At 46.5% G+C, this 17,203-nt stretch overlaps 1 protein-coding gene across 8 annotated transcripts in view; it reads right to left on the bottom strand.

Annotated features, from left to right (window-relative positions):
• The window catches only part of TNFRSF21 (TNF receptor superfamily member 21), a 145,251-nt gene that overhangs the window by 39,678 nt on the left and 88,370 nt on the right, over positions 1-17,203 (bottom strand). For all 8 annotated transcript variants that reach the window (XM_056563868.1, XM_056563870.1, XM_056563869.1 and 5 more), the window contains exon 4: positions 10,721-10,986. In XM_056563868.1, coding sequence (XP_056419843.1) covers positions 10,721-10,986 — 266 coding nt within the window. The remainder of the gene's footprint in view (positions 1-10,720; positions 10,987-17,203) is intronic.

Genomic DNA, 17,203 nt, shown 5'->3' with positions numbered 1-17,203 from the left:
GAGCCACCCAGTATATCCATAGCAACCACCAGATGACCCCATAAGAAGTAGGAGCTACCCAGTATATCCATAGCTACCACTAGATGACCCCATAAGAAGTAGGAGCCACCCAGTATATCCATAGCAACCACTAGATGACCCCATAGGAAGTAGGAGCCACCCAGTATAACCATAGCAACCACGAGATGACCCTATAGGAAGTAGGAACCACCCAGTATATCCATAGCAACCACTAGATGACCCCATAGGAAGTGGGAGCTATCCAGTATATACATAGCAACCACTAGATGACCTCATAGGAAGTAGGAGCCACCCAGTATAACCATAGCAACCACGAGATGACCCTATAGGAAGTAGGAGCCACCCAGTATAACCAAAGCAACCACGAGATGACCCCATAGGAAGTAGGAGCCACCCAGTATATCCATAGCAACCACTAGATGACCCCATAGGAAGTAGGAGCCACCCAGTATATACATAGCAACCACGAGATGACCCTATAGGAAGTAGGAGACACCCAGTATAACCATAGCAGCCACTAGATGACCCCATAGGAAGTAGGAGCCACCCAGTATAACCATAGCAACCATGAGATGACCCTATAGGAAGTAGGAACCACCCAGTATATCCATAGCAACCATTAGATGACCCCATAGGAGGTAGGAACCACCCAGTATAACCATAGCAACCACTAGATGACCTCATAGGAAGTAGGAACCACCCAGTATATCCATAGCAACCACTAGATAACCCCATAGGAAGTAGGAACAACCCAGTATATCCATAGCAACCACTAGATGACCCAATAGGAAGTAGGAACCACCCAGTATATCCATAGCAACCACTAGATGACCTCATAGGAAGTAGGAGCGACCCAGTATATCCATAGCAACCACTAGATGACCCCATAGGAAGTAGGAGCCACCCAGTATATCCATAGCAACCACTAGATGACCTCATAGGAAGTAGGAGCGACCCAGTATATCCATAGCAACCACTAGATGACCCCATAGGAAGTAGGAGCGACCCAGTATAACCATAGCAACCACTAGATGACCCTATAGGAAGTAGGAACCACCCAGTATAACCATAGCAACCACTAGATGACCCCATAGGAAGTAGGAGCGACCAAGTATATCCATAGCAACCACTAGATGACCCCATAGGAAGTAGGAGCGACCCAGTATATCCATAGCAACCACTAGATGACCATAGGAAGTAGGAGCGACCCAGTATATACATAGCAACCACTAGATGACCCTATAGGAAGTAGGAGCGACCCAGTATAACCAAAGCAACCACTAGATGACCCTATAGGAAGTAGGAACCACCCAGTATAACCATAGCAACCACTAGATGACCCCATAGGAAGTAGGAGCGACCAAGTATATCCATAGCAACCACTAGATGACCCCATAGGAAGTAGGAGCTAGCCAGTATATCCATAGCAACCACTAGATGACCTCATAGGAAGTAGGAGCCACCCAGTATATCCATAGCAACCACTAGATGACCTCATAGGAAGTAGGAGCCACCCAGTATATCCATAGCAACCACTAGATGACCCCATAGGAAGTAGGAGCTACCAAGTATATCCATGGCAACCACCAGATGACCCCATAAGAAGTAGGAGCTACCCAGTATATCCATAGCTACCACTAGATGACCCCATAAGAAGTAGGAGCTACCCAGTATATCCATAGCTACCACTAGATGACCCCATAGGAAGTAGGAGCTATCCAGTATAACCATAGCAACCACGAGATGACCCTATAGGAAGTAGGAACCACCCAGTATAACCATAGCAACCACTAGATGACCCCATAGGAAGTAGGAGCCACTCAGTATATCCATAGCAACCACCAGATGACCCCATAAGAAGTAGGAGCTACCCAGTATATCCATAGCAACCACTAGATGACCCCATAGGAAGTAGGAGCCACCCAGTATATCCATAGCAGCCACTAGATGACCTCATAGGAAGTAGAAGCGACCCAGTATATCCATAGCAACAACTAGATGACCCCATAGGAAGTAGGAGCTACCCAATATAACCATAGCAACCACTAGATGACCCCATAGGAAGTAGGAGCCACCCAGTATAACCATAGCAACCACTAGATGACCCCATAGAAAGTAGGAGCCACCCAGTATATCCATAGCAACCACTAGATGACCTCATAGGAAGTAGGAGCTAGCCAGTATATACATAGCAACCACTAGATGACCCCATAGGAAGTAGGAGCCACCCAGTATATCCATAGCAACCACTAGATGATCCTATAGGAAGTAGGAACCACCCAGTATATCCATAGCAACCACTAGATGACCCCAAAGAAAGTGGGAGCCACCCAGTATATCCATAGCAACCACTAGATGACCCCATAGGAAGTCGGAACCACCCAGTATAACCATAGCAACCACTAGATGACCCCATAGGAAGTGGGAGCTATCCAGTATATACATAGCAACCACCAGATGACCCTATAGGAAGTAGGAACCACCCAGTATATACATAGCAACCACTAGATGACCCCATAGGAAGTGGGAGCTATCCAGTATATCCATAGCAACCACTAGATGACCCCATAGGAAGTAGGAGCTAGCCAGTATATACATAGCAACCACTAGATGACCTCATAGGAAGTAGGAGCTATCCAGTATAACCATAGCTACCACTAGATGACCCCATAAGAAGTAGGAGCTATCCAGTATAACCATAGCAACCACGAGATGACCCTATAGGAAGTAGGAACCACCCAGTATAACCATAGCAACCACTAGATGACCCCATAGGAAGTAGGAGCCACTCAGTATATCCATAGCAACCACCAGATGACCCCATAAGAAGTAGGAGCTACCCAGTATATCCATAGCAACCACTAGATGACCCCATAGGAAGTAGGAGCCACCCAGTATATCCATAGCAGCCACTAGATGACCTCATAGGAAGTAGAAGCGACCCAGTATATCCATAGCAACCACTAGATGACCCCATAGGAAGTAGGAGCTACCCAATATAACCATAGCAACCACTAGATGACCCCATAGGAAGTAGGAGCCACCCAGTATAACCATAGCAACCACTAGATGACACCATAGAAAGTAGGAGCCACCCAGTATATCCATAGCAACCACTAGATGACCTCATAGGAAGTAGGAGCTAGCCAGTATATACATAGCAACCACTAGATGACCCCATAGGAAGTAGGAACCACCCAGTATATCCATAGCAACCACTAGATGACCCCAAAGAAAGTGGGAGCCACCCAGTATATCCATAGCAACCACTAGATGACCCCATAGGAAGTCGGAACCACCCAGTATAACCATAGCAACCACTAGATGACCCCATAGGAAGTGGGAGCTATCCAGTATATACATAGCAACCACCAGATGACCCTATAGGAAGTAGGAACCACCCAGTATATACATAGCAACCACTAGATGACCCCATAGGAAGTGGGAGCTATCCAGTATATCCATAGCAACCACTAGATGACCCCATAGGAAGTAGGAGCTAGCCAGTATATACATAGCAACCACTAGATGACCTCATAGGAAGTAGGAGCGACCCAGTATATCCATAGCAACCACTAGATGACCTCATAGGAAGTAGGAGCCACCCAGCATATCCATAGCAACCACTAGATGACCCCATAGGAAGTAGGACCCACCCAGTATATCCATAGCAACCACTAGATGACCCCATAGGAAGTAGGAGCTAGCCAGTATATACATAGCAACCACTAGATGACCTCATAGGAAGTAGGAGCCACCCAGTATATCCATAGCAACCACTTAATGACCCCATAGGAAGTAGGAGCCACCCAGTATATCCATAGCAACCACTAGATGACCTCATAGGAAGTAGGAGCCACCCAGTATATCCATAGCAACCACTAGATGACCCCATAGGAAGTAGGAGCTAGCCAGTATATACATAGCAACCACTAGATGACCCCATAGGAAGTAGGAGCCACCCAGTATATCCATAGCAACCACTAGATGACCTCATAGGAAGTAGGAGCCACTCAGTATATCCATAGCAACCACTAGATGACCCCATAGAAAGTGGGACCCACCCAGTATATCCATAGCAACCACTAGATGACCCCATAGGAAGTAGGAGCGAACCAGTATATCCATAGCAACCACTAGATGACCCCATAGAAAGTGGGACCCACCCAGTATATCCATAGCAAACTAGCCTGCCGTAAAAGACTCCTAAATTAATCATAGGAGGAGAACATCCTTAAATAAATTAAGGAACAGTCCTGACAGAAGACATTATCAGCCATTGTGTGTAGCATCTGGACATTAGTTACTAGAAGCGTTGAGGATCACGTCAGCTCTATGAATAATCCGGGGAGGATCAATTACAGAGTATTGGGAAATAGGAGCAGAGGACAACACATCCATTATTTACCGCAACTCAGCACATCGGGAGTACTGCCTGGTGACAATACAGAGACCGCCGGAACGCCCATCACTACAGTGTACTAACACTACAAGTGCCAGGGTCCATAGACCCCACCTGAGCGCCCATCACTACAACGTATTAACACTACAAGTGCCAGGGTCCATAGACACCACCTGAGCGCCCATCACTACAACGTATTAACACTACAAGTGCCAGGGTCCATAGACACCACCTGAGCGCCCATCACTACAATGTATTAACACTACAAGTGCCAGGGTCCATAGACCCCACCTGAGCGCCCATCACTACAGTGTACTAACACTACAAGTGCCAGGGTCCATAGACCCCACCTGAGCGCCCATCACTACAGTGTACTAACACTACAAGTGCCAGGGTCCATAGACACCACCTGAGCGCCCATCACTACAGTGTACTAACACTACAAGTGCCAGGGTCCATAGACCCCACCTGAGCGCCCATCACTACAGTGTACTAACACTACAAGTGCCAGGGTCCATAGACACCACCTGAGCGCCCATCACTACAGTGTACTAACACTACAAGTGCCAGGGTCCATAGACACCACCTGAGTGCCCATCACTACAATGTATTAACACTACAAGTGCCAGGGCCATAGACCCCACCTGAGCGCCCATCACTACAACGTATTAACACTACAAGTGCCAGGGTCCATAGACCCCACCTGAGCGCCCATCACTACAATATATTAACACTAAAAATGCCAGGGTCCATAGACACCACCTGAGTGCCCATCACTACAATGTATTAACACTACAAGTGCCAGGGTCCATAGACAACACCTGAGCGCCCATCACTACAGTGTACTAACACTACAAGTGCCAGGGCCATAGACCCCACCTGAGCGCCCATCACTACAGTGTACTAACACTACAAGTGCCAGGGTCCATAGACATCACCTGAGCGCCCATCACTACAGTGTACTAACACTACAAGTGCCAGGGTCCATAGACACCACCTGAGCGCCCATCACTACAGTGTACTAACACTACAAGTGCCAGGGTCCATAGACCCCACCTGAGCGCCCATCACTACAATGTACTAACACTACAAGTGCCAGGGTCCATAGACACCACCTGAGCGCCCATCACTACAATGTATTAACACTACAAATGCCAGGGTCCATAGACACCACCTGAGCGCCCATCACTACAGTGTACTAACACTACAAGTGCCAGGGTCCATAGACACCACCTGAGCGCCCATCACTACAACGTATTAACACTAAAAATGCCAGGGTCCATAGACACCACCTGAGTGCCCATCACTACAATGTATTAACACTACAAGTGCCAGGGTCCATAGACACCACCTGAGCGCCCATCACTACAGTGTATTAACACTACAAGTGCCAGGGTCCATAGACACCACCTGAGCGCCCATCACTACAATGTATTAACACTACAAATGCCAGGGTCCATAGACACCACCTGAGCGCCCATCACTACAATGTATTAACACTACAAATGCCAGGGTCCATAGACACCACCTGAGCGCCCATCACTACAACGTATTAACACTACAAGTGCCAGGGTACATAGTGACCGCTAGAGCACCCATTACTACAGCATAGAAACACTACAAGTGCCAGGGTACATAGTGACCGCTGTATCCTGTGCCCATTACTACAGCGTATTAACACTACAAGTGCCAAGACCCACAGTGACCTCTGTATCCTGTGTCCCTCAGTACAGAATATTAACACTACAAGTGCCAGGGCCCATAAGGATCTCTGTATACAGCACCAATCACTATAGTGATTGGCAGAAAAAGTGCCAGGGCCCATAGTGACCACTGTATCCTGCTGCTATCCTAATAATGTATTAACACTACAAGTGCCAAAGCGGCATTATCAGGGCAGATAGTTACTAGAGCTGGCCTCTCCTCTCTTGGCGCTCTCAGTGAAGACCCCTATAGTACTGGGACCCTTTATCATGTACACCACCAATAAGATGCAGGCTCTTACAAAAATATCTGGTTACTATGAGCCACAACAACCCTTCCTCTTGCTGTAGTTGGCAGTCGGCCCCCGGAGACCCATTATAAATTAAGAACGCTCCTCACACAGAGGACACAGAGTCATCTCCGCAGAAGGCCGATAACTTGTGAATAAAGTGTCTGACCGGCACTTCTCAGTCTGTTTCCTCAAAGCTAAGACTCCCTGAGCCCTCCACATCTCCTCCAAGGAGTGACCTGGCGGCCTTGTCATGGTTGATAAGTGAAATGCAGCATGAAGGAAATGCCCAGGGCCACAGCGCGCCCTTCGATAAAATAAAAACGACCCGGCTCCTGGCAGCTGTGGACTAGTCACGAAATTGGAAATATCTGTCCACCAGGTGATGCAGACAAAGTCAAATGTGTAACGTCAGAGAGGTCCAGATAGGACATGGGGCATATGTAAGGGACTGACTTTACGTATTGACTACTACTGCGTTTCGTACAATGAATTAATAAAACATTTTGATTAGTGATATTTTATTATTGCTTAGAACCTGACCAATGACGAGAATGAGTATGGCTTCATGTGCCTCTCCCCGCTCTGTATCTATTAGACCTGGACAGCCCTATAGACTTACATTATAGTTCTGTCCTGGTCATGTGACACAGAGCAGAGAGAGAAAGCGCTAAGCAGGCCCTTCTCCCAGCTTGTCCTTGTGATTGGTTGGGGTCTGAACAACCAGACCCCAACTAATAAAAACTATATATGTCTCTACGACAAGTCGCAAGGTTTTTCTAAATGACAAAAAAAAAAATACCCTTTATTTCAAAATGCGCCGTGGTCAGACAAAAAAGAAATAAAATAAAAAAAGAATTTCCTGTGGAGCATACAGCAGCTGATAAGTACTGGAAGGATTAAGATTTTTTTTAATATAAGTCATTTACAAATCTGTGTAACTTTCTGTCACCAGTTAATTTATTAAAAAAAAAAAAAAAAAAAAAAAAAAAAAAAAAAAGGTTTTCCAGGGGAGTAGCCCTTTAAGGAATTTGGCTTTGTTTTTGTGGGGTTTGTGCTGGTCTTCTTCTCGACATACATCAACAGTCTTGGTGACCAAGTGTCACCACTGAGGAATTGGTGGTTATATTGGGGGGGGATACAGGTCTGCAGTACAGTGAATCACAGTCTTAAGGTGCATTCACACCACGTTTTTTCTATACAGTTCCCGTATCAGGTTTTTGATGAAAACTGATTCCTCAAAACCGGACTAAACTGTATCAAAACGTGTGTACAAATTTCAACCCGTATACGGTTTGAAAAATTATGTCCGGTTGCATCAGTTTTTTTTTAAAGAAAAAAAAAGTATACGTTTTTAACTTTTCACTCCATTATGAATAAAGTTTCACTGTTTGATTGAAATCCAAGAAAAAAGCCTGTGCAAAGTCAAAAACTGTATTATGAAAACCGGATGGAACCGTACGCACATACGGTTCTGGACAGTTTCCATTGACTCCCATGTTTAAAAAAAACATATACGGTTTAATACGGTTTTTCACCCGGACCAAAAACCGTGGTAGGTTTTGGGTACGGGAAACAAAAAATGGACAAAACCGTACAAGATGCAAAACGGATGCAACCGGATGCATCTTTTGGCATACGGTTTTCAATACGGTTCTGTACGGTTTTCACATTGAAAACGTATACGGGAACTGTATTGCAAAAACGTGGTGTGAATGCAGCCTTACCAAGTATAGGCAGAAAAATAACATAGGGGCCGATATAGTCTCCTGCCCGGTTGGAGTAGACACCCTGTTAGTAAGCAGATTGTATAGTTTTTACGAAGAGCTTTTTATCAGCGTTCTAGAAGCGGACGATAGAATCTTGAGCTTTTGTTCCGTGTGATGAATCAGACATCTCTAGCGACAGGTCATGTCTAAGATCAAGAGCTGGGCATGAAGACATGCAGGAGCTGTTCCATAAAGAGAAGAACAGATCCTTCCCCGAATGTGCTATAAAGGGACCATCAGGTGCTATTTCTAGGAGGACACCATCCAGAACACTATGTTACACTCTGCAGCACTAAGTCTATTATTTATACATGGATACAGTCTCCATCCTTGTATATGGGCTGCAATAGTGTTAGGGATCGACCGATATCGATTTTTTAGGGCAGATACCGATAATCTGTCACCTTTCAGGCCGATAGCAGATAACTTATACCGATATTCCGGTATAAGTTATCGGCTATTTCAAACACGCCCCCCCCCCCCCACCTGGCGGGGAAGAAGCCGTTGCAGATCAATGATTTAAAGCGGGCGCTTTAAATTAATGAACTGCAGCGGCTTTTGTGGTGCCAGAGACCGCCGCCACCCGCTTCTCTCCCCCTGCCTGTCCTGGGGTCCTGAGTCTAACTACCACAGTTGCCCCATCGCCTCCCCCCCTCTGCCCACATACCGCCGCTGCCTCATTGCCTCCCCCCCATCCTCTGGCCACAGGCCGCTGGCTCCATCGGCTCCCCCCATCTTCTGCCCACATGCCACCGCCCCCCCCCCCATCCCCGGTGTTATAATTACCTAGGGGGGGGGGGTTAATTGCCAATACCGATAATGTCCAAAATGGCGATTATCGGCCGATAATAATGGCCAAACCGATAATCGGTCAATCCCTAGTGGGAATCCAAAGAGAGAGAGAGAACATCTTACACGAGACTAAACATCTTACACGAGACTAAACATCTTACACGAGACTAAACATCTTACACGAGACTAAAGTGGGCACCATGTGGGACTGTGGAGAAACTAGAACCAAGTGAATGTGGCTCTTCACCCATCACCTGTCCCTGGCTCTTTGCACGGTGACACAAGTCACCACCAATCCCAATATCCGGTATATCTGGCATAATATTCCAGTACCCCAATTCCCAACTGGTGGCCTGTGCACTCCAGGAGGTACCTGCCACTTCTCTAGGATGCAACACAAAGGAAAGGAGACTCTGCGACTCGCCATGCTGCAGCAAACTTCTCTTTATTCCAAGAAGTCCATATGAGGACACATCAAAGCAAGGGAGGCAGGGGGTGCTGGTAGGACTGCACGGTTTCGCGTCGACCTGGCACTTCTTCAAACTACACGCGCGCGTGTAGTTTGAAGAAGTGCCAGGTCGGCGCGAAACCGCGCAGTCCTACCAACACCCCCCTGTCTCCCTGCCCTCCCTTGCTTTGATGTGTCCTCATATGGACCTCTTGGAATGGAGAGAAGTTTGTTGCAGCATGGTGAGTCGCAGAGTCTCCTTTCCTTTATGTAGCATTTATATGGACTAGTTTCAATCTGAGAACCACCTGAGACTGTTATTGTGGATTCCGGTTAGTACAAGTCGTTCATTCAGCACGTTGCTAACTATGTATACGGTAGTGGCAGATACATTATAGTCTTGTCCGCGCACTTCTCTAGGATGTACTCACACTGAGCAGTTTTTTTCTTACAGTATCAACCTTCTAGGTCTGAGTCACAGCAGGTTCCGGACTGGGAGGACGTCAAATGACCCCATACTACATTTCAAAGCATTTGCACTCTAAGGGCATGTTCACACGGCAGAATTTTTAAGTAAATTCTGCAGAAACATAAGTCTTGTCGGATAATTTAGCAAAATTCCACAGAGGAATCCTATTGAGGTCAATGGGGCTTGAATTTCTGTGGAAAGTACGGCATTGGCGCCGCAAAATGTGCATGTTAGTAACATCATGTGGCCACCTTTATAAGCATACTGAGGAATCCTGTAGACATAAGGGGTTAATGAGATGACCAGGTGCAGTGATCAAACACCACACCCTCTCCCTGCAAAGCCAGAGCGATTATTAGGAAATCCTTTCAGTGAAGGAATTAGGCTGAAAACCCAGGCCTGCCACATCACATCAAAACAGGTAAGCACAAGGCATACACAAGAACCTCTACATCATTCTCTATTCATAACCTATGCTGTACTATACAAGTCCATGTACAGGTTTACCTCACGTCTACATCGACAACGCGTCTGGGGAACAGGACATTGGCGACATCGCTACAGACGTAACGTCAGCACAATAGGATTGTTCAGGTGACTACATAGTAAAGTTTGTCATTTTGAGATTTTAGAGTCCCAATCAATTCGATTCTTAGATGGTTCTCTACTCCTGATATACATCGATGCCACCAGGACCACTTTACACTTTGGTATCAAAAATCAGCAAAGAGGGTGGGGACAGACACCATAATAATGGAAACTGTGGGTTTCCCGATTGGACTGTATCGGTCAGAGCACGGACCATAATAACTAAATGAGTAGGTACCTGCACAGTATCCTCCATGAGGCCTCGGATCTTCTCCACCACATCATTTCGCCGGTGCTGGCGTAGGGCACTGATGAGCTTGGCCAGGCTGGCCTCAGGCCCCCGTATAGTCCAGTGCTGTAAGGCCGCGTAGGCTCGCTCGTGATCCGCCGTGTAGCCATTGGAAAATGCCGCCATCTCGTGCTCGTTGGCATTGCAAAGGAACTGATAGATGTCTTGCCACTGGCTGCCAACCTGAGCTGCCACCAGCTTCAGAACGTCAATACCTGCAGGAAAACAAAAACGGTCAGCAGGGGGCGGTCACAGTGGATATTCAGAAGATTACTCGCAACGTAAAGCCTTGTATTCCACATGGTCATTATACTGCTGTGTCATGTTATAGGGCAGTGTTTTCCAAACTGTGTGTCCCCAGCTGTTGCAAATCTACATCTCCCAGCATGCCTGGACAGCCAAAGGCTGTCCGGGCATGCTGGGAGATGTAGATTTGCAACAGCTGGAGACAAGGTTTGGAAAACGCTGTTATAGGTGATATTAGACCAGTGACACACCCCTTTATTTAAAGGGGTATTCCAGGAAAAAAATTTATGTGTGTTTGTGTATATATATATATATATATATATATATATATATATATATATATAAATAAAATATATTATATATACACATATATCAACTGGCTCCAGAAAGTTAAAGAAATTTGTAAATTACTTCTATTAAAGAAAAATCTTAATCCTTCCAATAATTATCAGCTGCTGAAGTTGAGTTGTTCTTTTCTGTCTGGCAACAGTGCTGACATCTCTGCTTGTCTCGGGAACTGCACAGAGTAGAAGAGGTTTGCCATGGGGATTTGCTTCTACTCTGGACAGTTCCGGAGACACGTGTCATCAGAGAGCACTTAGACAGAAAAGAACAACTCAACTTCAGCAGCTCATAAGTACTGAAAGTTATTTAGATTACAATTTAAATGAAAGATTAAGATTTTTGTAATAGAAGTAATTTACAAATCTGTATAACTTTCTGGAGCCAGTTGATATATAAAAAAAAAAATTATGTTTTTTCCTGGATAATCCCTTTAAGCCCCACCCCTGAGGAACAAGGAGACAACTAACCATTACAGAGGACTCTTTTTTTTTTTAATGAAAAAAGGTTTCTTTTTTGAGTGACCCCACACCAGGATAAATCAGATGGCTTCTATGACAGCCGAGTACAATTAAAACGTGCATGCTCAGTCAAGTCGAGCGTGCAGGTATCTGTGGTGAAAGAGCAGTCACTCAAGTAAGTGAATGGTAGTTGTCTGCTGACCTCTTGTTTGGCTGGCAGCAATTTCTCCCAGTTCCCCGTCCCCCCCCCCTACACATATGGATGCTTGATCGAATGGTCATGTGTTTGTAACGTAGGGGAACGCCGCTGCCAGACACCTCTAGTAGAGGTTTATCTCCTGGAGAACAAAAAGGATCAGGCATTTGAGACAGAACATTCCCATGTCTTCTTTTCCCCCCGACATCCTCTGTAATGGGGAAAGAGTTTGGAGGCCCCCATACTCAATGGATGGTTGGGCAATAGTGTTGAGCACGAATATTCGTAATGCAAATTTTTATTGCGAATATCTAGAATATAGTGCTATATATCCGTGATGACGAATATTCATTTGTGTTTTTTTCTTCACATGCAAATTTTTATGCAAATTTTCCATGCAAATTTTCACATGGAACAAAAAATGAATGAACATAGCAAATATGCGAAGTACGCGAACATAGGACGAATAATCGTCAATATATTCGTGAATTCGAATATGGCCCCTGCAGCTCATCACTATTGGGCAATTCTGCCAAAATTGGCCTAATGTCTAATGTGTACACCTGCCGGATACCCCATTGGGAACAAAGGACTGGACACGTTGAAATCATCATACTCTTATTTAAGGGTACATTCACACCACGTTTTTGCTGTCCGTTTAACGTATATATTTACGTTTTTATAGGAAAAAACGCATACGTAAACGAATGCCAAAATAATCCGTTTCCCATTGACTTACATGAAAAAAAAAATATTAAAATTACTGAAACGGATTCGTTTTTTTGACGTACCCAATAGCGTGGTTGACCATGTTTTTGCATATAGCAAAATTTAAAAAACGGAGACAAAAACATGGTGTGAATCCAGCCCAACGTGAATGAGCACTGTAAAACTAGGCACAGAGTGAGATATTTATCTGCAGATCGTCAGATTATTTTAGGAGCATCCCCTGTATTTTTTTTTTTTAAAAGAACGCTCGGAGCCAGAGGCCATGATGATGATGTCACGCCTTGCCCTCTCGTGATGTCACGTCATGCCCTCTCCATTCATATCTATGGGTGGGGACGTGTGTGCCGACATGCCCACTCCCATAGACATGAAAGGAGAGGGCGTGGTGGGACGTCATGAGAGAGCGTGGCAGTGACATCACAACCCCTGCCGCAGGAACCCGGCATTGTTAAGAATGCCGGGTACCAAGGTTAGCCAAACCCGACAATTTCAGTGGGATCAGCCCACCATCTAATGTGTATGGGGGTCTCCCGACTCTTCCCTGATGGTAGAAAAGAAGGATTGGCCAGGATTTTAATATACCCGATCCTTGTGTTCTGAGGAAGATAAATCACCACCAGGTGTCTGGCAGCGGTTTTCTCCTCTCTCTATTCAACGTACAAGCAGGGTCAGTTAAGCGTGTATATGGAGGGACCAGGAGAGATAGCGGTTGGCTGAACGTTTAACAATTTATGGCCAAGCTGTTGACCGAATACTATTCTGCCGAAACCCCTATATTCCCAGATTTCTGTATGGGTAGAGGGGAGTAGGCACTGCAAGACACTTCTGACAGTTGCTTGAAATACTACATATCCAATACATGTTTCCTCTTATATCTGCCATTCGAAGAGAGTGTGGACACCCCCATACACTGTTCCGCCAATGTTCCTGTATTGTGTACTCCCACTATTAAGAGGATGACCATCACTGATCCCTGACAATGATCAGCATATCCTATGCCTATAACCAGCTTCCCAGCGAAAGAGAAAATCTTGATTATAAAGCTGAAGGCAGATAACACCGGATCCACCGTCAACAATAGGTGAATGACAAAAGGTCACAGGGCATGCCCACTACATGTCATGGTTTGAAAATCAAAATTTCATTAATAATAAATGGGATCTTTGCAAAATGTTTGGAAAATCTGTATTCCTGACTAAAAAGATGAAACATAGCCGCTTAAACTGAACTGCTCCTGGGCCTAGATATGAGAAGATAAGGTGAGGGAACAGGAGGCCGAAACCGGCAGAAACCAAAGCAGGGAGACACAGAAGAGGCTTTGATTTTTGTGCAGAGTTTTTACTTTAAATCATAAGAACTTGAAGGATGGAGAGGTTATCGCCTCTCAGTACATGATTCCATTAATAATTTGGTAGGTTATCCTTGTTTTACCCGAGAAACCACATTAAAGTTTAAAATGGATTTTCATGAAATCTGCCATACTCAGAACCTCACTGCAAAAAGGGGAGAGCGCTCCTCCGGGCCATCGATAATTCTCTTAATCCCTTCACGCCTAAGTTTTCCAAACTTTTAGCAGTTGCAAAGTATATCAGGAAGACTAAGTATAAGGTATGTAAAGATACGACATCAATGATTGGTGGGGGAGCGGACAAAGCACATGACCAGGCATTGGCACACAATCGGTCAGTCAGTCTAGGTCAGTGTTTCCCACTCCCAGCATGCCCGGACAGCCAAAGGCATGCTGGAAGTTGTAGTTTATGCAACAGCTGGAGGCACACTGGTCGGGAAACACTGGTCTATATCAGGGGTGGCCAAACTGCGGCTCGTTGCTAGGTGCCGTGCCTCTCACCTCCAGCCCCTAATTTGTCGGGCCACTGCCACTTGAATGCAGCAGTCCTCTGCTCTGCCACTTTCACAGAGCAGGGGGTGCCGGGAGCAGATGTGCCACGCATAGGCATGTCTGCTTGAAGATGTCAGCCAGTAACATTAGCTAAAGGCAATGTCCCTCCTCCTGCACGCCGAAGAGGGGCAGAAGCAGAACAGCCACTCTGACTTCCGCTAGGTAAGTGACTTTGCTGGGGGCTCCCGCTACTACAGGGGAGCTGCCACTACCTATGTGAGGGGGGGGGGGGGGAGGGATGGGTTGCCATTATTACAGGGGGCTGCTGCTACCTACAGGGGAGCTTCTATTACCTACAGGAAAGCTTTTACTACAAACGGTGGGGCTGCTACTATACACAGGGGGGCAGCTTCTACCCACAGGGGGCAGCTGCATGTATTTCTTAATTTTTATATATGTTCACATGTTGCGTTTCTTAAACATCTAGATTCCATAGAATGTGGCTCCTATGTTGAGCTAGTTTGTCCACCACTGGGTTAGGCGCTGGATCTCCTGACAAAATTAATAATTGCTGATGGAGTTGTTTATGTAGGGGCTTATTGGTTTATATCTGATATGGACTGCCCCGACAAACCCCCCACGTTAGCTTGTACCTTTGGTATATTTTATATATATATATATATATATACATACACACACACACATACATTATATATATTACTACAGGGGGCTGACCCTACCTAGAGGGGAGCTTCTATTACTACCAACAGGGGGCATCTACTACTACCCACAGGGGGGGGAGCTACTACTACTACTACCCACAGGGGGGAGCTACTACTACTACTACTACTACCCACAGGGGGGGAGCTACTACCCACAGGGGGGGAGCTACTACTACCCACAGGGGGGGAGCCACTACTACTACTACTACTACCCACAGGGGGGGGGGGAGCTACTACTACTACTACCCACAGGGGGGGGAGCTACTACTACTACTACCCACAGGGGGGGTGCTACTACTACTACTATCCACAGGGGGGGAGCTACTACTACTACCCACAGGGGGGGAGCTACTACTACTACCCACAGGGGGGGAGCTACTACTACTACTACTACCCACAGGGGGAGCTACTACTACTACCCACAGGGGGGAGCTACTACTACTACCCACAGGGGGGAGCTACTACTACTACCCACAGGGGGCGAGCTACTACTACTACCCACAGGGGGCGAGCTACGACTACTACCCACAGGGGGCGAGCTACGACTACTACCCACAGGGGGGAGCAGCTACTACTACTACCCACGGGGGGCAACTGCTACTACTACTACCCACAGGGGGGGGGGGGGTGGAATTGTTTATGTAGGGGCTTATTGGTTCATGGACTGTGCCGACAAACCCACCCAGGTTAGCTCATACCTTTAATACACTGCTCAAAAAAATAAAGGGAACACTAAGATAACTCATCCTAGATCTGAATGAATGAACTAATCATATGAAATACAGTCTGTGGTGCAATGTGGCGTTGGTGGATGGAGCGAGACATGATGTCCAAGATGTGCTCAATCGGATTCAGGTCTGGGGAACGGGCGGGCCAGTCCATAGCATCAATGCCTTCCTCTTGTAGGAACTGCTGACACACTCCAGCCACATGAGGTCTAGCATTGTCTTGCATTAGGAGGAACCCAGGGCCAACCGCACCAGCATATGGTCTCACAAGGGGTCTGAGGATCTCATCTCGGTACCTAATGGCAGTCAGGTTACCTCTGGTAAGCACATGGAGGGCTGTGCAGCCCCCCAAAGAAATGCCACCCTACACTATTACTGACCCACCGCCAAACCAGTCCTGCTGGAGGATGTTGCAGGCAGCAGAACGTTCTCCATGGTGTCTCCAGACCCTGTCACATGTGCTCAGTGTGAACCTGCTTTCATCTGTGAAGAGCACAGGGCGCCAGTGGCGAATTTGCCAATCTTGGTGTTCACTGGCAAATGCCAAACATCCTGCACGGTGTTGGGCTGTAAGCACAACCCCCCCCTGTGGACGTCGGGCCCTCATACCACCCTCATGGAGTCTGTTTCTGACCGTTTGAGTGGACACATTTGTGGCCTGCTGGAGGTCATTTTGCAGGGCTCTGGCAGTGCTCCTCCTTGCACAAAGGCAGAGGTAGCGGTCCTGCTGCTGGGTTGTTGCCCTCCTACGGCCTCCTCCACGTCTCCAGATGTACTAGCCTGTCTCCTGATAGCGCCTCCATGCTCTGGACACTACGCTGACAGACACAGCAAACCTTCTTGCCACAGCTCGATGTGCCATCCTGGATGAGCTGCACTACCTGAGCCACTTGTGTGGGCTATAGACTCCGTCTCATGCTACCACTAGAGTGAAAGCACCGCCAGCATTCAAAAAGAGAGCTAAACATCATGAAGCATAGGAACTGAGAAGTGGTCTGTCTTGCTAATTGCCAATAATTTCCACCTGTTGTCTGTTCCATTTGCACAACAGCATGTGAAATTGATTGACACAGTGTGGCTTCCTGAGTGGACAGTGTGATTTCACAGAAGTGACATTGACTTGGAGTTACATTGTGTTGTTTAAAGGGTAACTCTCATTAAAACAATT

Source organism: Hyla sarda, chromosome 3, assembly GCF_029499605.1.
Source record: "Hyla sarda isolate aHylSar1 chromosome 3, aHylSar1.hap1, whole genome shotgun sequence".
Taxonomy (NCBI): Eukaryota; Metazoa; Chordata; class Amphibia; order Anura; family Hylidae; genus Hyla; species Hyla sarda.
Note: the sequence above shows the minus strand (reverse complement) of the source record. Positions and strands in the feature narration are given on the sequence as shown.